Here is a 26,254-nt window from a genome sequence, read left to right as displayed (position 1 = left end):
ATATGATTCCACTTTTAAAAGGTATTCTCTCATGCCTGTACCACTCAAATAGCTTCCAAACTAATTTATCAACTTCTACTTTTTTCCTATCAGCATTCCCCACCCAAATTTATCTGCCATACAGAAGTTGCAGTGATCCTTTAAAAATGTAAACCAGATCATGTCATCCCCCTACTTAAAATCTTTTAATGGTTTTCCTTCAAGTTTAGAATAAAATAAAAATTCCTTTCCTTGCTCCTACCCGATTTTGTCCTTATCACTTCATACTTATTTCATTACCCTTTTCATAGCACTTCTTACACTCAGTCACCTAGGCTTTCATTCAGTCACTTGGATTAACCAAGCTCTTTCACAACTCAGAGCATTTCTACATGAGTTTCCTTCTGACTGAAAAGCTCTCTCCAACTCACATGCTTTACCTCACCAAATCTCACTTATTTATGAGGTCAGCTAAAGGTCATGCCTTATCACGGAATCTAAATTAGGCCCTATTATTCTCTTACATGGTTTCATTTTCATTGTCTTCATAGCACTTATCCTAATTTGTAATTAAATATTCGTCATTTTATATATGTCATCAAATAAGAAGCAATAGAAAACACTAGAGAGAGAATCTGTTATATAAGAGAGTAAAAGCAAACATGGGTACAGATACAGAAAAATAACCACAGTAGTAAAACCTGTTTAGAGCAACATTAGACTAAATTGAAGAGAGGAGACATATGAAGAAACAAAGCAAACTCTACCAAGTCAAAAACAGAATAAATTGACAAAGACTTTGTGTTTACAGTTGGTTTTAATTTGCTTTGTCTGTACTACTTTTTAAATGAGCAATAAAACAACAGGTGATATTTAAAGAGTTCGAACTCAAGCAATGAGATGAGTCTTAAAGTTACAACACAGAATGGTCAGATTTGTATTTTTAAAGGAACACTCTGGCATCAGTGCAGAGAATCAACAAGAGACAAGACTAGAAACAAAAATACTGATTCTCAAACTATTACAATTAGTATTAGTCAAAGGTGTATGGTCCAGACCTAATACCAAGATATAAGAGGTAGAGCAGACTTTATCTGTGCAGAAAAAAAGTGGTCTTAGAATGAGTCAATGACTGAGACTGCTGAGGGAACAATGGAGGCTGATGGAGGAATATTCTAACCAAGATGTAAGCTTAAGAATATACCATCAAGGAAGAATGCAAAGCATAATCAGGAAACAAAGCAATAAGAATAAGGGCTATTGCAGTAAGAAAAAAGGTTATGAAAATAAGGCAAACCTTCTGTTTGTATTCTATTAAATACAACAAGGGATGAACAAAGATGAAGACCAATGAGGATGATCTGAAGCACGGTTTGATGATTTATCTGCCAAATACAATGTGTTCCATTATGTTACTCACATGCATCCCTCTGGTAGACTAAGAGAATGTGCTGGAATAAAACCAGGAAAGAAAAAATAAGGGCTAGAACTGTTCTAGGTCTGTGGAGATGAAGAAAAAGGGAATGATTCAAAAGAAAGTTACATTAGGTAGATTTTATGAGCTAGATATTAAAAGTTAGAAACAACAGCACTGGGTAACCAATTAGAAGAGAAAGATAAAGGAGAAAAAAAAGAGAAAAGAATATCATCCAAGATTCTGATTTTGAGAACTATACTTTTAACCAAAGAAGGAAATAAGCTAATGCTGATCACTTATGTCATTGTTAACACTGCTCTTCTACACAAAATGCTTTCCACATTCCACCATTCTCTACAACCACCCAAAGCCTCTTTATACCTTAAAGTCTACTTTTAAAATCTACCTCTTCTATAAAGTCTTTTCCAATTCTGCAGTCTACACTGATACCTTTGGCTTCCTCTTGTCATCAGCATTAACACATCTCCATCAGCAACAAATCTGTGAGAATTCACCCCAAATACATAAATATGTATAAAACACAAATACATATTTACATATCATATACAATTTTAAAATAGAAATACATGTATTGTGATATTCATTATAAAACATATGAAAAGCATAAAATAAATAGAAGGTCCAATATTCCCTTCTCTTATCCTAATGGAATTCTTGCTCATTCCCTCATTTTGGAAACACTGTTCTAATGATTTTATGTATTCAACTTTTCCCCCCCAATATAGAGATTTCTCAAGAGCATGGTATTTTACATCTTGTATATGTTCCCACAGTACCTAAGATAATGCTAAGAAACACACATAGAACTGCTTCACAGTTCTAGAAGAATTCCTTATCCAAACTTCTCTTAATATATTGCTCTGAGAAAAATCACCTTATGCATTTGATTTGTTAATCTGACAATAAGAGACACTTAATTTCAAATCAGAGTGAATTATTACAAATATCCATTAAAGATATTTTAAGTTATTCCTTAATATACAACATTCAATTGAAGGAAGATTTAAAAATCAGATGAAAAATGCATTTACAATCATTCTAATATAAAATAATACCAAAGAAATTATTTATAATTGAATAGTACAATTTTGGATGCTCCAAGATTGGTCTAGCCTATAGTAGGAAATTAGGCATTGCCAAAGGAAAAGCATAAATAAGTTTCAAAAGTTCAACCAAACATCCTACCAAGACAAAATTTCTTGCAATTATTTTAATTATAAAAGCAACCAAAGCTAATAATAAAGCTAACAGAAAGTTGTATAGATAGTCTAGAAAAAACTTGTCAATTCATGAGTTATTTTAATTTATAAAAATAATTCTTTTCAGGGCACCTGGGTAGCTCAGTTGGTTAAGCTTCTAACTCTTGATTTCAGCTCAGGTTATGATCAAGCCTCATGTCAGGCTCCATGATCTGGGGGAGTCTGCTTGAGATTACCACTCCCTCTGCCCCCCCACCCCCGCTCTTGCACATGCTTGCTCACTCCCTCTCTTTAAAAATAAAATATAATAAATATTTTTTAAATAATAATTCTTTTCACCAAAATAAGAAAAAATATTTTTCTATCTTTGTAATTCTCCACATCTGTACTTATCTGTAAATATGGAACATAGGAGTTATTAAGATTAGCTAATTAAAGGGTCATAAATTCACAAAATAACCACAGAATTTCTCTCTCTTTTGGCCATGAGATCCATTGAATATTAACAATACCACATGACAAAACAGGATAGCATTTTACTATAAGTAGTTCATAATCCAACATGACAAATCAAGAAAATTTCAAAATTCAATTAAAATATAAGACATTTTCCACTAAGAATTATTAAGGCCTCTAACTCCTAAAATAAGAAAAACAGACTACAAACATCTCTTAGGCTCCTTACACTTCTAGGTATCTATCTATCTATATATATATGCATAATGGAACTGAAGTCTTTCTTAAGGTTTAAATTTTCTGTCTTTGAAAAGTCAAAATAAAAATTACAAAATAATTATTGATAAATGACAGAGGAGAAACTATATTTTATTCTGAAATAGTTTATGTTTTTATAATTGGCTAATATTATCATCTACACATGTTACTCTCTAAATCTTACCCAGTTCACTTGATTTCTTCTGAAGCTCCATGGTGAGTATTTTCAATTGATCGTCACTTTTTTCCAATCTTGTAAAATATATTAGTTTACAATGTAAAACATTCTCTTAATCAGAATTCATCTAGTAACTAAAATTGGTGCAATTTAACAATATATATTCACTCAATTATGAAACATTTTTTGAGTATCTACCATGCCATATAGCATAACACTTCAAAATAAGATACTGTTAATACATAGTTTTATATTAATTACATCTGCACAAAAACCTTAAAGCTTATGGTGACAATTTATCTCTTAGCTACTGATGATAATCAAATTAATGCATCCTAGAACTTTGAAAGAGACTGAATATGTAACTATTATTACATCGAATTCTGCCTTAGGAGCAATATAAATGTGAGAATTGTGCAATTCACTTAATTCCTCCAGCTTTCGGCTTCCTCATCTGTAAAACTGAGGTAATTGGAATAGATGATATTTAAGGTCACTTAGAGTTTCAGAATTTGAAAATTGCTTAGATAGATCAATCAAGAATATGTAAGATGAGCTGAGTTTTTAGAAAAGCTAGCTTTTCTTACTCCACCACACATAGGCAGTAGAAAGAAATACTGGTCATGACTTCACAGAAAAGCTTGTTCCTCTCTTTCATTCTACCAGACTTAATTAACCCTAATGCTAATGGGACAAAAATAATCACTTAGGCCTCATAACACAGCTTTATAAATGCAAATATTAAAAAAAGTGAAAACAGAGGAAGTTTTTAATTCAAGTTTTAGACAAGCTGATCTAGAAATGCAAATGAATATTTTATAGTTACTCATATTCATTAATTCACTAATTTAATAAAAGTGCTTGAGTACCTACCTACTCTGTTCCATGCTAGTTACTAATTTTACATATCAGAAAGGTTACAAACCCCACTAAAACAAACCCACAACCTAGGAAGTTATTTCTATGAAGCTAATAATAACCCACAGTTTATTTATTTTTTTTTTTTAAAGATTTTATTTATTTATTTGAGAGAGAGAGAATGAGAGAGAGAGAGAGCACATGAGAGGGGGGAGGATCAGATGGGAGAAGCAGACCCCCTACTGAGCAAGGAGCCCGATGCGGGACTCGATCCCGGGACTCCAGGATCATGACCTGAGCCGTAGGCAGTCGCTTAACCAACTGAGCCACCCAGGCGCCCAATAACCCACAGTTTAATTAAATATGTCCTAACACTGCATCAGCACTTACGAGCTTGTCTATATAGCTTGTCTCTGTGACAAAGTATGCATGGGAACTATCCTAGAGAATACCTGCTATCTTTTCTCAGGATACCTGCTTACCTAATACAAACTTTTAAAATGTATTCCTACTTTTTACATTAAAAAAGAGACTTGGTAAATCAGAGAAAGATATGTATCATATGACCTCACTGATATGAGGAATTCTTAATCTCAGGAAACAAACTGAGGGTTGCTGGAGTGGGGGGTGGGGTGGGAGGGATGGGGTGGATGGGTGATAGACACTGGGGAGGGTATGTGCTATGGTGAGTGCTGTGAATTGTGTAAGACTGATGAATCACAGACCTGTACCTCTAAAACAAATAATACATTATATGTTTAAAAAAAAAAAAAAAAGATAGTAGGAAGGGAAAAATGAAGGGGGGAATCGGAGGGGGAGATGAACCATGAGAGACTATGGACTCTAAGAAACAAACTGAGGGTTCTAGAGGGGGGGTGGTGGGAGGATGGGTTAGCCTAGTGATGGGCATTAAAGAGGGCAGGTATTGAATGGAGCACTGGGTGTGTTATACACAAACAATGAATCATGGAACACTACATCAAAAACTAATGATGTAATGTATGGTAATTAACATAACATAATAAAAAAAAAAGAGAGACTTGGGGGTCGCCTGGGTGGCTCAGTCGGTTAAGCATCTGCCTTCAGCTCAGGTCATGATCTCAGGGTCCTGGGATCGAGCCCCACTTTGGGCTTCCTGCTCTGCAAGGAGTCTGTTTCTCCCTCTCCCTTTACCCCTCTCCCCACTCAAGCTCACTCTCTCTCTCAAATAAAATCTTTTAAAAAAGCGAGAGGGACTTGGTTACAGATGTTATAGGAAGTCCGTTAACAATGAAGAGAAAATACAATGAATACTGCAAATAAGTTGTTTTTATTCAGATAAATAAAAAATATTTTTACCTTTGCTGTTCTGTTGTCAATAATTCTTTCAAGTTGCAGATAGAAGTTTTAAGTTCAGTAACCACAAAAGAATGAGCAGTTTTAGCTTTATTAAATTCTTCCATTTGAGCTTCTTTTTCTGCAGTGAGCTCATAGATTTTTTTTGTTGCTACCTGTAAATCTTCCTCTAAAGCCTTCCGAGTACTCTAAATGAAATAAAGTACAAAACAAATGCTATAATCCAAGGGTCTTAAGAAAAAAAAAAAAAAAACACAACTTATCTGCTTCTGTAATTTGCGGTCTCTCCCTCCCTCCTTATTCTATCACCCCACCTCCCCCACCCCACCCCCTAGCCAATCCAGAATGCCCATTCAATACTCCTATCTCAATTCACCATTCTCCCAAAGCCAATCTATAGTCCCAACCTCCCAATGGAGTCTTCCTTGCCCAACGTGTTCTTTCAATTTTTAGAACTACTGTAGCAATTTTTGCCTGAATCTCTGTTAGTACCTAGCATGATCTTGTATTTTAATTATACTTTTGACATGTTTTTATCCAATGTTTTTAATTAAACTATAAGCATTTTGTAGACTGGGATTTTATCTTCTCTATTTGAAGTTCTGGGTCCTTGTACATAGCATTAGCATTCAGTAAATATCTCTTGATTCATAATGTAAGGCTTATCACACATTAATCTGTTTTTATATCATACCACGCTTCTTTGCAAAGACATTTTAATATCTTCTAGTTCTGATGTCAAATGATCCTGCTTCTCATTGGATTCTTTTAAGTTTTCATTCTGTAATTCTAAAAAGGAGAGTTGTAGATTGGTAGTACTTAATAAAAAATACATACCAAGAAAGCAAATTATTTGTTACAATTACTTTTTTTCCTCCATGAGATACTCTAAAATGAAGTATAATTATGCAAATATAGATGCACTGATATTGGTTATCATCTACTTTTATTGACTTTTCAAGATTATTATCTCCCCAGCACTCAACAGTGAATATATGAGGATTTTTGGTACATTTTTAATAATAGCTAAACATTGGAAACAATCGAAATATTCAACAGGAGATAAATTAAATTACAATGGTACATACACACAATGGCATACCATGTAGCCACTATAAATGATGATAGACTTTATTATTCACTAATTTGGATATTTATTCACAAAACATCACATAATAAAAAGGGCAAGTTTAAATGATATTTATATAAATAGTGCATGTGAAAGGAAACAATACACACAAAAAAATATTACAAGTAATTTATCTCCTAATGGTGAAATTATTCCAGATTTTATTTTCATCATTGCCCATCTTGAGTTTCAGATTTTTCTAAATCATGATCTCAGACTTGTGAGATCAAGCCTGGCATTGGGCTCCACACCCAGCGCAGAGTCTGCTTGAGATTCTCTCTCCCTCTCCCTTTGCCCCTCCTGCTCATTTTCTCTCTCCCTCTCTCTTTCTCAAATAAGTCTTTAAATAATTAAAATATTATATTCATATGCTGAAATATTATGAAAAAAAGCTTTTGACTCTATAGCTAATTTATTAAATACTAAGTGTTAGGTACTAGTCTATATGCTTTATGTGTATATGTGCATTCACTTTTAAACATCATAAAAACAGTAGGACAAAAAAAGAAGTTCATGCTCTCTTTCCTGGGTTAAAATTATTCTATGTCCTCTTACTAGCTACCTAACCTTGGGCATGATACTTAACCAGTCTTCACTTTTCTCAACTGGAAAAAGAGAATAATGATAGCTATTCATATCTTGAAGGATTGCTGTTAGGATCAAACAAGATAATGCAACTTAAAATGTTTAATGACAGTGTCTAGCATATAGTCAATAAATGTTAAAGATTATTATGACAATGATAATGATGGTGTATACTAGAAATTGGTTCGTAAAATTCATGGTATTTACAATGTAATTGGGCTAACAGACAAATAATCAATGATAAGTGATGATGGGCACTTACTCAGAAATTCTGGAAATATAGAGAAGGGCACCCAAACCAAAAAGGGTCAATAGAAGTCAGAGATAAGGAGAGACAGACATAGAGAGGGAGAGTTCAAGGAAGGCTTCCAGAAAGTGTCAGCTCAGTTCAAACATTTGAAAGCCAGTAAGAATTAACAAGAGTAAGTGGGAGTTGGGAGAGAAAAAGAGTATCACAGGTGAAAGAGCATGTACAAAGACAAAAATGGAGGAGACAAGATGACATTCTGGGGTCTAAAAGAAATATATTTCAATAGCATGAAACTTAAAGTATGAGGGAGGGATCAAAGCAGATATGCCTGGAAAGATAATAAGGACAAGATCATAACAGGATTTATATGACTTGCTAAAAGTATATGGTTCATAAGTCATAAAGACCATGAAAAATGATGAAGATGTTAAGCAACAAAACGATGTTTCAGGTTTATATTTTTAAAAATTCCATTCTGAAAATCTGTGTAGAAATGAAAGGGTAAGTGGTCCACTTCTACTGTCAAATGCTCTACCACTGAGCTCCAGACTCTCAGCCAGGAGTCTGCTTGAGATCCCCCCCTTCCTCCCCCACCCTGCTCCTCCCCCTGCTCATGCTCTCTCTCACTAAAATAAATAAAATTTTTTTAAAGAATTAAAAAATAAAAAAACAATATTCATCTATATGCTCCCTATAAGAGACTAACTTCAGACCTAAAGACACATACAGACTAAAAGTAAAGGGATGGAAGAATGTGTCATGCAAATGGAAGTGAAAAAATAAAAATAAAAATAAAGCCTGGGTAGCAATACATATATCAGACAAAAGAGATTTCAAAACAAAGACTATGGCAAAAAAACAAAGAAGGACACTTGTGATGAGCACTGGGTGTTGTATGTGATGAAGCACTAAATTCTACACCTCAAACTAATATTACACTTTATCTTAACTTGAATTTAAATAAAAATTTGGAGAATTCAAAAGAAAAAAAGGACAATACATAATAATAAAGGGATCAATTTAACATGATGATATAATAATTAAAAATTTCTGCACACCCAACATAAGAGAACCTAAATACAAAAAGCAAAGATTAACAGACATAAAGGTAGAAACTGACAGTAATATAACATTAGGGGCCTTAACACCTCACTTACATCAGTGGAGAGACCATCCAGACAGAAAATCAATGAGGAAACAGTGGCTTTGAATGAATATTAGATCAGTGTACCTAACAGGCATACACAGAACATTCCATCCAAAAACAGCAGAGTTCACATTCTTTTCAAGTGCACATGGAACATTCTCCAGGACAGATCACATGGTAGGCCACAAAACAATTTTCAATAAATTTAAGAAGATTGAAATCATATCAATCATCTTTTCTGAACACAATGATATGAAACTAGCAATTACAAGGAAAAACATCTGGAAAGAACACAAAAACAGTGAAACTAATAAACTACATGCTACCAAAAAACAAATTGATTAATAAAGAAATCAAAGGAAAAAAAACAAAGAAATCAAAGAGTAAATCAAAAAATACATAATGAAAATGAAAACACAACAGCCCAGGAAGTTGAGGGAAGATGGCAGAAGAGTAGGGAACCTTTGTTTCATCTGGTCCCTTGACTTCAGCTAAATATCTATCAAATCATTCTGAACACCCGTGAATTCAACCTGAGATCTAAGAAAAGAATCACTGTAATTCTACAAATAAAAAAGCAACTTTTTGAAAGGTAGGAGGTACAGAGAAGTCAATCTGTAGGGCTATATCGGAAGATAAACTGTGGGGGTTGGGAGCCTCCGTAATCTGATTACCAGAAAGTGATATAACAGCAGGGCACAAAATCGGAACTCTTAGAAGTCTGCTCTGGTGAGGGACGACCCTGCCTGAAAGGTGCTCAGGTGGTGAAGCAGGGCAGAATTCTAGGTGGGACAGTGTGGTCTCAGAATCCCCAGGGTCACAAAAAAAGCAGGGGTGCCTGAGTGCAGCAGAGTTCCCAAGCATTGGAGCAGGAAGCTGGCTACAATCAGTGAGCCCAGGAGTGGGCTCTCAGCTCAGTGCTGCCATAAACCACAAACCCCAGCACAAGTGGGCGACCACTCTCCAAGCAGGGAGACCCAGCAAGCAGCAGAACCACGGGGAGACCCTCCTCCTTCCCCCCAGGGAAGAGCGACTGGGGTGCGCACTGCAGGAGTCTGCAGAGTTTGGCCCCACACAAAAGTGATTGCTTTTCCCTGAGGATGCAGAGTGAGGGCAGGGGTCAGGATCTTTCAGCTCCAGGGCTGGAGATCAGGATGCCACCATTTTTACTTTCATCCTCTAAAGTGGCACAGGAAGCCTTCAGGGAAAAAAAGCCACATAGAGCAACATGAAGCAGCTTACCCTGAGCCCCACCTCCTGGCAAGGACAGTGCAACTCTGCCCAGGCACAGAGACCTGAGAATCAGTGCAACAGGTCCCTCCCCCAGAAGGCCAGCAGGAACATCAGGCTAATACCAAGTTTACAGATCACACAAAACTGAAAAACTCCAGCACAAGGGGAAAATAGTATATAGAATCTGAGGTTTTTTTCTCATGATTCCTTAGTCTTTCAGTTTAAATTTTTTTTTTCTGTTTTTCCTTTTCAACTAGTTTATTTTATCAACTCTTTTTAAGTATTTTTTTAATTTTCATTTTTACATTTATATTTTATAAATATATTCATTTTTGGCTTCTTTCACCGTATCCAATTTTATTTTTGCATATATATATACACACACAAGTTTTTCTTTCTTTACAATTTTGGGATCTAGTGTCTTCTAACAGACCAAAATGCGCCCAGGACCAAGTGTATCATCCTGTTCTGTCCACCTGTTAGATTATATTCTTTTTTCCTTTTTCTTTTTTGGTTTCTGATCTCTTCTGATTTGTCTACTGTATATTTCTCTGGGGTTGTGGTGATATTTTTTATTTTGTTCTCTCATTCCTCTATTCTTTTTTGGACAAAATGACTAGAAAGAGAAATTCATAACAAAAGAAAGAACCAGAGATAATACCCTCTCCCATAGGTATAATCAACATGGATATAAGATACTGGACCTAGAATTCAGAATAACGATTATGAAGATACTAGCCAGGGTTGAAAAAAGCATAAAAGACACTAGAGAATCCCTCAGTGCAGAAATAAAAATCTAATCAGGCCAAAATTAAAAATGCTTTAACTGAGATGCAGTCTAAAATGGATGCTCTAACAGCTAGGCAGAAGAGTCAGTGACATAGAAAACAAAATGATGGAAAGTAAGGAAGCTGAGGAAAAGAAAGAAAAACAACGACTGGATAATGAGGGGAGGCTTCTAGAAATCAGTGATACCATAAAGCAAAACAATATTAGACTAATTGGGGTCCCAGTGGAAGAGGAAAAAGAGAGTGACAGAAAATATATGTGAGCAAAACATAGCTAAGAACTTCCCTAATTCAGGGAAGGAAACAGGCATTCAAGTCCAGGAGGCACAAAGAACCCCCATCAAAATCAATAAAAATAGATCAACACCCCAACATATAACAGTGAAGCTTGCAAATTTCAGAGTTTAAGAGAAAATCCTGAAACCAATTAGAGACAAGAGGTAGTTACCCTACAAGGGTAGAAATATTAGACTGGCAGCAGACCTATTCACAGAGAACTGGAAGGCCAGAAAGGACTGGCATGATATATTCAGGGTATTAAATGAGAAAAACATGCAGCCAAGGCTGTCATTCAGAATGGAAGGAGAGATAAAAGAGCTTCTAGGACAAACAGAAACTAAAAAAAATTTGTGATCACTAAACCAGCCCTATGAGAAATATTAAAGGGGATTCTGTAAGCGAAGAGAGAGCCCAAAAGTAACATAGACCAGAAAGGAACAGAAACCATGAGAGACTCCGGACTCTGGGAAACAAATTGAGGGTTACAGAAGCGGGGGGAGGGGTGATGGGGTAGCCAGGAGGGCACCTGTTTTGATGAGCACTGGATGTTATATGCAACTAATGAATCGTTGAACACTACACCAAAAACTAATGGAAAAAAGACTGTCTTTTTTCCATTGGATGTTCTTTCCTGCTTTGTCAAAGATTAGTTGACCATAGAGTTGAGGGTTCATTTCTGGGTTCTCTATTCTGTTCAATTGGTCTATGTGTCTATTTTAGTGTCAGTGCCCTTCAACAAATGGTGCTGGGAAAATTGGACAGCCACATATAGAAAAATGAAACTGGACCATTTTCTTTTTTTTTTTTTTAAGATTTTATTTATTTATTTGAGAGAGAGAGAATGAGAGAGAGCACATGAGAGGGGGGAGGGTCAGAGGGAGCAGCAGACTCCCCGCCGAGCAGGGAGCCCAATGTGGGACTCGATCCAGGGACTCCAGGATCATGACCTGAGCCGAAGGCAGTCACTTAACCAACTGAGCCACCCAGATGCCCCTGGACAATTTTCTTACACCATACACAAAGATAAACTCAAAATGGATGAAAGACCTAAAGGTGAGACAGGAATCCATCAAAATCCTAGAAGAGAACATAGGCAGCAACCTCTTTGATCTCAGCTGCAACAAATTCTTCCTAGACACATCTCCAAAAGCAAGGGAAACAAAAGCAAAAATGAACTATTGGGACTTCATCAAGATAAAAAGCTTTTGCACAACAAAGGAAACAGTCAAGAAAACGAAAAGGCAACCTATGGATGGGAGAAAATATTTGTGAATGACATATCATATAAAGGGCTAGTAGCCAAGATCTACAAAGAACTTACCAAACTCAACACCCAAAAAACAAATAATCCAGTCAAGAAATGGGCAGAAGACATAAACAGATACTTATTCAGAGAAGACATACAAATGGCCAACAGACACATGAAAAAACGCTCTATATCACTTGGCATCAAGGAAATACAAATTAAAACCACAATGAGATACCATTCAGAATGAATAAAATTAACAAGTCAGGAAACAACAAATGTTTGTGAGGATGTGGAGAAAGGGGAACCCTCTTGGTGGGAATACAAGCTGGTGCAGCCATTCTGGAAAATAGTATGGAGGTTCCTCAAGAAGCTAAAAATAGAGCTACTCTATGACCCACAAATTGCACTACTAGGTATTTACCCCAAGGACACAAATGTAGTGATCCGAAGGGGCACCTGCACCCCAATGTTTATAGCAGCAATGTCCACAATAGCCAAACTGTGGAAAGAGCCAAGATATCCATGGACAGATGAGTGGATAAAGAAGATGTGGTGTGTATATATATATATATATATATATATATACACAATGGAATATTACTCAGCCATCAGAAAGGATGAAATCTTACCATTTACATCAACATGGATGGAACTGGAAGGTATTATGCTGAGTGCAATAAGTCAATCAGAGAAAGACAATTATCATATGAATTCACTCGTATGAGGAATATAAGAAACAGTGCAGAGGATCCTAAGGGAAGGGAGGGAAAAACGGAATGGGAAGAAATCAGAGAGGGAGACAAACCATGAGAGACTCATAACTATGAGGAAGAAACTGAGAGTTGATGGAGGGGAGGTGGGTGGAAGGATGGGGTAACTAGGTGACGGACATTAAGGAAGACATATGAGCACTGGGTGTTCTATGCAAGTGATGAATCACTGAACTCTACATCTGAAACTAATGATGTTGGCTAATCGAAGATAAATTTAAAAAAAAGGAAAACACAACAATCCATAATCTTTGGGACAAAAGCAGTTCTATGAGGGAAGTTTATAGCAATACAGGCCTACCTCAAGAAACAAACAAACAAAAATCAGGGTGCCTGGGTGGCTCAGTCAGTTGAGCATCCAACTCTTGGTTTCAGCTCAAGTAATGATCTCAGGGTCGTGGGACTGAGCCCAGCGTTGGGCTCCACTCTTAGCATAGAGTCTACTTAGGATTCTCTCTTTCCCTCTCCCTCTGCCCTTACCCCCATTGCACTCTCTCTTTCTAAAATAAATAAATCTTTAAAAAAAACTCAAATAAACAACCTAACCTAACACCTAAAGGAGCTAGAAAGAAAGTACAAAGCCCACAGCCAGTAGAAGGACGGATATAATAAAGATTAAAGCAGAAATAATGAAATAGAGCCTTAAAAAAAACAATAGAAATGTCAATGAAATCAACAGCCAGTTTTTTGAAAAGATATGAAATTGACAAACCTTTAGCCAGACTCAAGAAAAAAAGATAGAGGACTCAAATAAATAAAATCAGAAATGAAAGAATAGAAATAACAACTAACACCATGAAATACAATAGATTATAAGAGAATATTATGAAAAATTATATGCCAACAAATTGGACAACCTAAAAGATGCAGATAAATTCTTTAAAAAAAATGTTGGGGGGCGGAGTAAGATGGCAGAGGAGTAGGAGACCTGGATTTTGTCTGGTCTCAGGAATTCAGCTGGATAAGGATCAAACCATTCTGAACACCTACGAACTCAACAGCAGATCGAAGAAAAGAATAGCAACAACTCTGAACAGAAAAGCGACCACTTTCTGGAAGGTAGGATGTGCGGAGAAGTGAATCCGAGGCGATATTCGGGAGGACAGACGGCGGGGGAGGGGCATCCGTCGGCAGCTTCTGGCAAGTGATAGAGCCATGGAGCACAAAATCGGAACTTTTAAAAGTCTGCTCCACTGAGGGACGTCGCTCCGGTGGCTAAGCGAGGGGTGAAACCCTCGCAGGATAGTGTGGTCTCAGGACCCTCGGGGTCACAGAAAGACTGGGGGTGCCTGAGTGCGGCAGAGCTCCCAGGGATTGAAGCTGGGAAGCCGGCTGCAGAGATGGAGCCCAGGCACAGGCTCTCAGCTCAGGGTTGTCATAAACCGTGATCCGCGGCACAGTCAGGCCACTGCTCCTCCAGCAGGGACCCAATAAGTGGCAGACCCAGGGAAACTCACCTTCCTCCCCTGGGAGGAGCAGCGCGAGAGCGCACTGCAGGGATCTGCTGGGTTTGGAGACTCCAGATGGGGTCGGGTGTCAGAGATGGAAACGCGCGGTCACAGGCCGGGTGAGCACGGAGTGCGGCCGGAGACCGGGGAGACAGGAGTGAGTGACTGCTTTTCTCTGGGGGCGCACTGAGGAGTGGGGCCCCGAATTCTCGGCTTCTACGGGGCAGAGATTGGGAGGCCACCATTTTCACTCTTGGCCTCCAAAGCTGTACGGAAAGCTTGCAGGGAACAAAAGCTCCCGAGAGCAAACCCGAGCAGATTACTTAGCCAGGACTGGCAAAGGCGGGGCAATTCCGCTTCGGGCAAAGACATTTGGGAACCAAGGCAACAGGCCCCTCCCCCAGAAAATCAGCAAGAACAGCAGGCCAAGACCAAGTTTACCGATCAATGAGAATGGCAGAACTCCAGCACTAGGGGAATACTGCACATAGAACCCATGGCTTTTTTACCATGATTCTGTAGTCTTTCAAAGTTAATTTTTTTTAAACTTTTTTTTTTTAGAATTTTTCTTTTTCCCTTTTTCAACCAACATCTTATCAATCCCCTTTTTAAAAAAACATTTTTATTTTTCATTTTTAGAGTCATATTCTATCCCTTCATAGTAGTTACCCGTATTTTTGGCATATATACATAAGTTGTTCTCTCTTTAAAATTTTGAGATAGTTTCTTCTAACAGATCAAAATATACCCTAAATCTCTAGTGTATGGTTTTTTTCTACTCCCCTGCCTGATCACATTCTCTCCCTTTTTTTTTTAATCCTCTTCTTTCTTTTTTCAAACAACTTCTTATCAATTCCTTTTATAAAATTTTTTATAATTTCCATCTTTACAGTCATATTCCATCCCTTCATCATATCAACCCTTATTTTTCTACATATATAAGTTTTTCTTTCTTTAAAATTTTGGGAGGCACTTTCTTCTAACAGACTAAAATACACCCAAAATCTAGTGTGTGGCACTGATCTATATACCAGCCTGAGCATATATGATCATATTCCATTTTTTTTGTTTTCTTCTGTTTTTGTTTGTTTTTAGCTTTTGCTTTTTCTTTTTTTTTCTTTTTCTTTTCCTCTCTTTCCCTTTCTTTTCCCACTGCTTCAGGTCTTTTCTGATTTATTTAGAGTATATTTTCTGGGGACGTTGTTACCCTGTTAGCATTTTGTTCTCTCACTAATCTATTCTCCTCTGGACAAAATGACAAGACGGAAAAAATCACCTCAACAAAAATAACAAGAGGTAGTACCGACTGCCAGGGACCTACTCAATACGGACATTAGTATGATGTCGCATCTAGAGTTCAGAATCATCATTTTAAAGATACTAGCTGGGCTTGAAAAAAGCATGGAAGTTATTAGAGAAACCCTTTCTGGAGAAGTAAAAGAACTAAAATCTAACCAAGTCGAAATCAAAAAGGCTATTAATGAGGTGAAATCAAAAATGGGGGCACTAACTGCTAGGATAAATGAGGCAGAAGAGAGAATCTTCTTCTATCTAGATATAGAAGACCAAATGATGGAAAATAAGGAAGCTGAGAAAGAGAGAGATAAACAACTACTGGATCATGAGGGCAGAATTCGAGAGATAAGCGATACCATAAGACGAAACCACATTAGAATAATCGGGATCCCAGAAGAAGAAGAAACAGAGAGAGGGGCAGAAGGTATATTGGAGCAAATTATAGCAGAGAACTTCCCTAATTTGGGAAAGGAAACAGGCATCAAAATCCAGGAAGCACAAAGAACCCCTCTCAAAATCAATAAAAATAGGTCAACACCCCAACATCTAATAGTAAAACTTACAAGTCTCAGAGACAAAGAGAAAATCCTGAAAGCAGCTCGGGAGAAGAGATATGTAACCTACAATGGTAGAAACATTATATTGGCAACAGACCTATCCACAGAGACCTGGCAGGCCAGAAAGGACTGGCATGATCTATTCAGAGCACTAAATGAGAAAAATATGCAGCCAAGAATACTATATCCAGCCAGGCTGTCATTGAAAATAGAAGGAGAGATAAAAAGCTTCCAGGACAAACAAAAACTAAAGGAATTTGCAAACACAAAACCAGCCCTACAGGAAATCTTGAAAGGGGTCCTCTAAGCAAAGAGAGACCCTAAAAGCAACATAGACCAGAAAGGAACACAGACAATACACAGTAACAGTCACCTTACAGGCAATACAATGGCACTAAATTCATATCTTTCAATAGTTACCCTGAATGTAAATGGGCTAAATGCCCCAATCAAGAGAGACAGGCTATCAGATTGGATTAAAAAACAAGACCCATCGGGCGCCTGGGTGGCTCAGTTGGTTAAGCGACTGCCTTCAGCTCAGGTCATGATCCCAGGGGCCTGGGATCGAGTCCCGCATCGGGCTCCCTGCTCTGTGGGGAGCCTGCTTCTCCCTCTCCCACTCCCCCTGCTTGTGTTCCCTCTCTCGCTGTGTCTCTCTCTGTCAAATAAATAAATAAAAAAAAAAACAAGACCCATCAATATGCTGTCTGCAAGAGACTCATTTTAGACCCAAAGACACCCCCAGATTGAAAGTGAGGGGGTGGAAAACCATTTACCATGCTAATGGACACCAAAAGAAAGCTGGGGTAGCAATCCTTATATCAGACAAATTAGATTTTAAACCAAAGACTGTAATAAGAGATGAGGAAGGATACTATATCCTACTTAAAGGGTCTATCCAACAAGAAGATCTAACCATTGTAAATATCTATGCCCCTAACATGGGAGCAGCCAATTACATAAGGCAATTAATAACAAAAGCGAAGAAACACATTGACAACAATACAATAATAGTGGGGGACTTTAACACCCCCCTCACTGAAATGGACAGATCGTCTAAGCAAAAGATCAACAAGGAAATAAAGACTTTAAATGACACACTGGACCAAATGGACTTCACAGACGTATTCAGAAAATTCCATCCCAAAGCAACAGAATACACATTCTTCTCTAGTGCCCATGGAACATTCTCCAGAATAGATCATATCCTAGGTCATAAGTCAGGTCTCAACTGGTACCAAAAGATTGGGATCATTCCCTGCCTATTTTCAGACCACAATGCTTTGAAACTAGAACTCAATCACAAGAGGAAAGTCAGAAAGAACTCAAATACATGGAGGCTAAAGAGCATCCTACTAAAGAATGAATGGGTCAACCAGGAAATTAAAGAAGAATTTAAAAAATTCATGGAAACCAATGAAAATGAAAACACAACTATTCAAAATCTTTGGGATGCAGCAAAGGCAGTCCTAAGAGGAAAGTATATAGTGATACAAGCCTTTCTCAAGAAACAAGAAAGGTCTCAAGTACACAACCTAACCCTACACCTAAAGGAGCTGGAGAAAGAACAGCAAATAAAGCCTAAACCCAGCAGGAGAAGAGAAATCATAAAGATCAGAGCAGAAATCAATGAAATAGAAACTAAAAGAATAGTAGAACAGATCAACGAAACTAGGAGCTGGTTCTTTGAAAGAATTAACAAGATTGATAAACCCCTGGCCAGACTCATCAAAAAGAAAAGAGAAATGACCCAAATCAACAAAATCATGAATGAAAGAGGAGAGATCACAACCAACACCAAAGAAATACAAACAATTATAAGAACATATTATGAGCAACTCTATGCCAGCAAATTAGATAACCTGGAAGAAATGGATGCATTCCTAGAGATGTACCAACTACCAAAACTGAACCAGGAAGAAATAGAATACCTGAACAGTCCTATAGCCACAAAGGAAATTGAAGCAGTCATCAAAAATCTCCCAACAAACAAAAGCCCAGGGCCAGATGGCTTCCCAGGGGAATTCTACCAAACATTTAAAGAAGAATTAATACCTATTCTTCTGAAACTGTTCCAAAAAAGAGAAATGGAAGGAAAACTTCCAAACTCATTTTATGAGGCCAGCATTACCTTGATCCCAAAACCAGACAAAGACCCCAACAAAAAGGAGAATTACAGACCAATATCCCTGATGAACATGGATGCAAAAATTCTCACCAAAATACTAGCCAATAGGATCCAACAGTACATTAAAAGGATTATTCACCACGACCAAGTGGGATTTATCCCTGGGCTGCAAGGTTGGTTCAACATCTGCAAATCAATCAACGTGATACAATACATTAACAAAAGAAAGAACAAGAATCATATTATCCTCTCAATAGATGCAGAAAAAGCATTTGACAAAGTACAGCATCCTTTCTTGATCAAAACTCTTCAGAGTATAGGCATAGAGGGTACATGCCTCAATATCATAAAAGCCATCTATGAAAAACCTACAGCAAATATCATTCTCAATGCGGAAAAACTGAGAGCTTTCCCCCTAAGGTCAGGAACGCGGCAGGGATGTCCACTATCACCACTGCTATTCAACATAGTATTAGAAGTCCTAGCCACAGCAATCGGACAACAAAAAGAAATCAAAGGCATCCAAATCGGCAAAGAAGAAGTCAAACTCTCACTCTTTGCAGATGATATGATACTTTATGTGGAAAACCCAAAAGACTCCACCCCAAAACTGCTAGAACTCATACAGGAATTCAGTAAAGTGGCAGGATATAAAATCAATGCACAGAAGTCAGTGGCATTCCTATACACCAACAACAAGACAGAAGAAAGAGAAATTAAGGAGTCAATCCCATTTACAATTGCACCCAAAACCATAAGATACCTAGGAATAAATCTAACCAAAGAGGCAAAGGATCTGTACTCAGAAAACTATAAAATACTCATGAAAGAAATTGAGGAAGACACAAAGAAATGGAAAAACATTCAATGCTCATGGACTGGAAGAACAAATATTGTGAAGATGTCAATGCTACCTAAGCAATCTACACATTCAATGCAATCCCCATCAAAATACCATCCACTTTTTTCAAAGAAAAGGAACAAATAATCCTAAAATTTGTATGGAACCAGAAAAGACCCCAAATAGCCAGAGGAATGTTGAAAAAGAAAAGCAAAGCTGGCGGCATCACAATTCCGGACTTCAAGCTCTATTACAAAGCTGTCATCATCAAGACAGTATGGTACTGGCACAAAAACAGACACATGGATCAATGGAACAGAATAGAGAACCCAGAAATGGACCCTCAACTCTATGGTCAACTAATCTTTGACAAAGCAGGGAAGAATGTCCAATGGAAAAAAGACAGTCTCTTCAACAAATGGTGTTGGGAAAATTGGATAGCCACATGCAGAAGAATGAAACTGGACCATTTCCTTACACCACACACAAAAATAGATTCCAAATGGTTGAAAGACCTCAGTGTGAGACAGGAGTCCATCAAAGTCCTAAAGGAGAACACAGGCAGCAACCTCTTCAACCTTGGCTGCAGCAACTTCTTCCTAGAAACATTGCCAAAGGCAAGGGAAGCAAGGCAAAAATGAACTATTGGGACTTCATCAAGATAAAAAGCTTTTGCAAAGCAAAGGAAACAGTCAACAAAACCAAAAGACAACCGACAGAATGGGAGAAGATATTTGCAAATGACATATCAGATAAAGTGCTAGTATCCAAAATCTATAAAGAACTTATCAAACTCAACACCCAAAGAACAAAGAATCCAATCAAGAAATGGGCAAAAGACATGAACAGACATTTTTCCAAAGAAGACATCCAAATGGCCAACAGACACATGAAAAAGTGCTCAACATCGCTCGGCATCAGGGAAATCCAAATCAAAACCTCAATGAGATACCACCTCACACCAGTCAGAATGGCTAAAATTAACAAGTCAGGAAACGACAGATGTTGGCGGGGATGCGGAGAAAGGCAAACCCTCCTCCACTGTTGGTGGGAATGCAAGCTGGTGCAGCCACTCTGGAAAACAGTATGGAAGTTTCTCAAAAAGTTGAAAATAGAGCTACCATATGATCCAGCAATTGCACTACTGGGTATTTACCCCAAAGATACAAAAGCAGGGATCCGAAAGGGTACGTGCACCCCGATGTTTATAGCAGCAATGTCCACAACAGCCAAACAATGGAAAGAGCCAAGATGTGGATCGACAGATGAATGGATAAAGAAGATGCTGTATATATATACAATGGAATATTATGCAGCCATCAAAAGGAATGAGATCTTGCCATTTGCAACGACGTGGATGGAACTGGAGGGTATTATGCTGAGCGAAATAAGTCAAACAGAGAAAGACATGTATCATATGACCTCACTGATATGAGGAATTCTTAATCTCAGGAAACAAACTGAGGGTTGCTGGAGTGGGGGGTGGGGTGGGAGGGATGGGGTGACTGGGTGATAGACACTGGGGAGGATATGTGCTCTGGTAAGCGCTGTGAATTGTGCAAGACTGTTGAACCTCAGATCTGTACCTCTGAAACAAATAATGCAATATATGTTAAGAAAAAAAAAGATAGCGGGAGGGGAAGAATGAAGGGGGGAAATCGGAGGGGTAGGCGAACCATGAGAGACGATGGACTCTGAAAAACAAACTGAGGGTTCTAGAGGGGAGGGGGTTGAGAAGATGGGTTAGCCTGGTGATGGGTATTAAAGAGGGCACGTTCTGCATGGAGCACTGGGTGTTATGCCCAAACAATGAATCATGGAACACTACATCTAAAACTAATGATGTAATGTATGGGGATTAACATAATAAAAAAATTTTTTTAAAAATCTTCACAGAATTGATCAGGAATAGAAATTTTGAACATACCAAATATTAGCAATGTAATTGAATCAGTAATCAAAAAACTCTGAACAAACAGAAGTCCAGGACCAGATGGCTTTACAGGTGAATCTACCAAACATTTAAAGACCAGTCAATACCTATTCTTCTCAAACCATTCCAAAAAATAGAAAAGGAAATTTTCAAAATTCATTCTATGAGGCCAGCATTACCCTGATACTGAAACCTGATAAAGACACCACAAAAAAAGATAACTGCAGGCCAATATCTCTGATGAACATAGATGCAAAAATCCTCAAAAAATATTAGCAAACTAAATCCAACAATACATTTAAAAAAGCATTCACCATGATCAAGTGGGATTTATTCTTGGTATGCAAGAGTGGTTCAATATTCGCAAATCAATCAACGTGACTACACCACATCGATAGGAGAAAGGATAAAAACCATATGATCACTTCAGTAGATGCAGAAAAAGCTGCTGACAAAGTACAACAGCCATTTATGATAAAAGCCCTCAACAAAGTAGATTTAAAGGGAACATACCTCAACATCATAAAGGCCACATATGAAAAACCCACAGCTAACATCATACTCAAGGGTGAAAACCTGAAAGCTTTTCCTCGAAGATCAGAAACAAGATAAGGATGTCCACTCACTACTTTTATTCAACATAGTACTAGAAGCCCTAGCCACAGCAAGCAGACAACAAAAAGAAATAAAAAGCATCCAAATTGGCCAGAAAGAAGCAAAACTTTCACTATTTGCAGATGACGTGATACTATAGATAGAAAAAAACCCTGAAGACTCCACCAAAAAACCACTAGAATGGATAAATTAATCCAGTAAGGTCACATGATACAAAATACAAAGAAATTGGTTTCATTTCTATATACTAATAATAAAGTAGCAGAAAGAGAAATTAAGAAAGCAACCCACTTACAATTGCACCAAAAAGAATAAAATACCAAAGAATAAATTTAACCAAGAAGGGGAAAGATCTGTACTCCAAAAACTGTAACACACTGACGAAAGAAACTGAAGAGGATACAAACAAAAGACATTCCACGCTCCTGGACTAGTAGAATTAATATTGCTAAAACATCCATACTACCCAAAGCAATCTATATATTCAATGTAATTCCTATCAAAATACCAATAGTATTTTTAACAGAACTAGAACAAAAAATTCTAAAATTTGAATGAAACCACAAAGACCCTGAATAGCCAAAGCAATCTTGAAAAAGAACAACAAAGCTGGAGTTACCACAACCCATATCTCAAGATACACTACAAAACTGTAGTAATCAAAATAGTATGGTACTGGCACAAAAATAGACACATAGATCAATGGAACATAATAGAGAACCCAGAAATAAACCCACACATATATAATCAATCTACAACAAAGGAGGCAAGAATATATAATGGGAAAAATCTCTTCAATAAATGGTGCTGGGAAACTGAACATCAACATTTAAAAGAATGAAACTGGACCACTTTCTTACACTGTACACATAAATAAACACAAAATGGATTAAAGACTTAAATGTGAGACTTGACACCATAAAATTCCTAAGGGAAAACATAGGCAGTAACCTCTTGGGGTTTGTCCTTAGCAACATATTTTTTTTAATTTTTATTTATTTTTATTTTTTTATTTTTTAAATTAGTTTCAGAGGTAGAATTTAGTGATTCATCAGTTGCATATAACACCCAGTGCTCATTACATCAAGTGACCTCCTTAATGTCCATCCCTTCCCCCAACCCACCCTTTCCCTTCAGCAACCCTCAGTTTCCTAGATTTCAGCATCTTATGGCTTGCCTCCCTCTCAATTTTCTTATTTTTCCTTCCCTTCCCCTATGTTCATCTGTTTTATTTCTTAAAGTCCACATAAGAGTGAATTCATATGGTATTTGCCTTTCTCTGACTGACTTATTTCACTTAGCATAATACCCTCTAGTTCCATCCACAACATCTCAGCAACGTATTTATGCATATATCTCCTTAGGCAAGGGAAGCAAAAGCAAAAATAAACTATTGGGACTGCACAGCAAAGGAAACCATGAATAAAACAAAAAGGAAACCTACTGAATGGGAGAAGATATCTGCCAATGACATGTCCAGTGATGGATTAATATCCAAAATATATAAAGAAGTTAAACAGTTCAATACCAAAATAAATAAACAATCCACTTAAAAAATGAGTAGAGGACCTGGGGCACCTGGGTGGCTCAGTCAGTTGAGCATCTATTAGTTTCAGCTCAGGTTATGATCTCAGGATCTTGAGACTGAGTTCCAAGTTGGGCTCAGTGCTCAGTGTGGAGTCTGCTTAAGATTTTTTCCCTCTCCCTTCACCTCTGTTCCTCCTCCCCTCACTCATTCTCTCATAAATTAGATAGATAGATAGATAGATAGATAGATAGATAGATAGATAGATAAATAAATAAATAAAGTCTTCTTTTTTTAAATGAGCACAGGAGGGCCCCTGGGTGGCTCAGTCGTTAAGCATCTGCCTTTGGCTCAGGTCATGATCCCAGGGTCCTGGGATCAAGCCCCATGCCAGATTCACTGCGCTGCAGGAAGCCTGTTTCTCCCCTCTCCCGGCCCCCCTGCTTGTGTTCCCTCTTTCATTGTCTGTCTCTCTGTCAAATAAATAAAATCTTAAAAAGAAAAATGAGCACAAAATCTTAAAAAGAAAAATAGACATTTTTCTGAAAAAGACATACAGATGACCAACAGACACATGAAAAGATGCTCAACATCACTAATCATCAGGGAAATGCAAATCAAAACAATGAGGTATCACCTCACACCTGTCAGAATGGCTAGAATCAAAATGACAACAAATAACAAGTGTTGGCAAGGATGTGGAGAAAAGGAAACCCTCATGCACTGTTGCTGAGAATGTAAACTGGTGCAACCACTGTGGAAAACAGTATAAATATTCCACCAAAAATTAAAGACAGCATTACCATAAAATCCAGCAATTCCACTTCTGGATATATAACCGAAGAAAACAAAAACACTAATTCAAAAAGATATATGCACCCCTATGTTTATTGCAGCATTGTTTACAATAGCCAAGATATGGAATTAACCCAAGGGACCATCAATAGATGAATGGATAAGGAGGATGTGGTATTTATATATATGTGTATATATATATATATATATATATATATATATATACACACACAATGGAATATTACTCAGCCATACAAAAAAGAATGAGATCTTGCCATGTGTGACAACATGGATGGAACTAGAGGGTATTATACTAAATGAAATAAAGTCAGACACAGAAAGATAAATACCATATGATTTCACATATATGTGGAATCCAAAATGCAAGACAAGCAAACAAAAAACAGACTATTAAATACAGATAACAAACTCAGTGGTTGCCAGAGGGGAGGTGGGTGAAATAAATAAAGGGGATTAAGAAGTACAAACGTCCAGTTATAAAACAAGTCATGGAGATGAAAAGAATAGCATAGAAAATACAGTCAATCATATTGTAGTAATGTTGTTTGGTGACTACAGTTATGGTGAGCACTGAGTAATGTATAAAATTATTGAATCATTATACTGTACATCTGAAATATAACACTGCATATTATACTTTAATAAAAAAATAGAAACATACAGTATGTACAGAAAGACAGAATTTCATCAGAGAATTGGAATTTGAAAAAATAATAAAATGGCTATTTTAGAAGGAAAAAAATATGATTAATCCAAAATTAAGAATTCCGTAGATGGGTTTAAAAGCAAATTAGACACAGTGGAAGGCAGGATTAGGAAACAGATCGATAGATCTCCAAAATGAAAGAAGAATAAAAGATACATATGGGACACAATAAAAAGTAACTTAAATGAATACATTTCAGTGCTCATGAGTCTGCAGAATCACACAGAATTACTTATTGCCAGTAAATTATTTCCAGTTTTATATGATAAGATTAAATATCCATTCATCCTAACAACTATTTGACTACTATGTACATAGCAATATGCTGGGCCCTAAGTTACACAGATATTTAATGAGACAGAGTCCCTGCCTGTAAGACACCCATAGTCACAGATGACTAATGACTGAGCCATTCTTTTTTTTTTTTTTTAAAGATTTTATTTATTTGACAGAGAGAAACACAGCGAGAGAGGGAACACAAGCAGGGGGAGTGGGAGAGGGAGAAGCAAGCTTCCCGCCGAGCAGGGAGCCCGATGCGGGGCTCGATTCCAGGACCCTGGGACCACGACCTGAGCCGAAGGCAGACGCTTAACGACTGAGCCACCCAGGCGCCCCAGACTAAGCCATTTTTAAGAATAAGGAGGTCACTGGAATTTAGGCAAAATATTTGGAGTGGAGGTAAGAGCCTCCTCCTTTTGGGTAGAGAAAGTAGCCAAAACTATGATAGTGACATAGAAAGAATATAAAATATAGGGGAAGTTAATTTCATGATATCTAGAGTATAGGATATATTAATGATAGTAAGAGAAAATGAGCAACATAGTTTCACAGGAACTAGCTAATTATTTGTCATGTGAAAAAAAGAATGTTTTTAAGAGAAAAGTGACAAATATCACAAAATCCATATGTTGCTCTGAAAGGTGCACAGTGTTTCACAAGTGTATTATGCCTTCCAAGTGCCTTAAACAAGTTTGAAAAATATTCAGTAAGGTAGTCTAAACATGACATTCAAGATTCTTCATAATCTGATCCAATTATTCTTTTTCAGTCTCATTTACTGAGTTCTCTAACATAAAGACACACCAATCAGTGTTTCAAATATACCCTAACTTTGACAGTCTAGGACTTGCACAAGGCATTTCTTCTGCCTAGATCCTCCCTTCCAATTCACTGTCTAGTAAAACTTTAATCATCAAAGGTTTAGTTCAACAAGCAATTTTCCCTAATGCCTTTCCAAATGTCTTGCTCCAGGCATACT

At 37.3% G+C, this 26,254-nt stretch overlaps 1 protein-coding gene across 2 annotated transcripts in view; it reads right to left on the bottom strand.

Moving 5' to 3' along the window:
• Nucleotides 1-26,254, bottom strand: part of SYCP1 (synaptonemal complex protein 1) — a 143,848-nt gene that overhangs the window by 81,904 nt on the left and 35,690 nt on the right. For both annotated transcript variants that reach the window (XM_021690082.1, XM_021690083.1), the window contains exons 12-14: nt 6,396-6,490; nt 5,705-5,889; nt 3,515-3,582 (exon numbers count right to left, since the gene is read on the bottom strand). In XM_021690082.1, the coding sequence (XP_021545757.1) occupies nt 3,515-3,582; nt 5,705-5,889; nt 6,396-6,490 (348 nt within the window). The remainder of the gene's footprint in view (nt 1-3,514; nt 3,583-5,704; nt 5,890-6,395; nt 6,491-26,254) is intronic.

Source organism: Neomonachus schauinslandi, chromosome 4 (genome assembly GCF_002201575.2).
Source record: "Neomonachus schauinslandi chromosome 4, ASM220157v2, whole genome shotgun sequence".
Taxonomy (NCBI): Eukaryota; Metazoa; Chordata; class Mammalia; order Carnivora; family Phocidae; genus Neomonachus; species Neomonachus schauinslandi.
The sequence above is the reverse complement of the archived record's forward strand: the minus strand, read 5'-3'. Positions and strand labels throughout refer to the sequence as shown.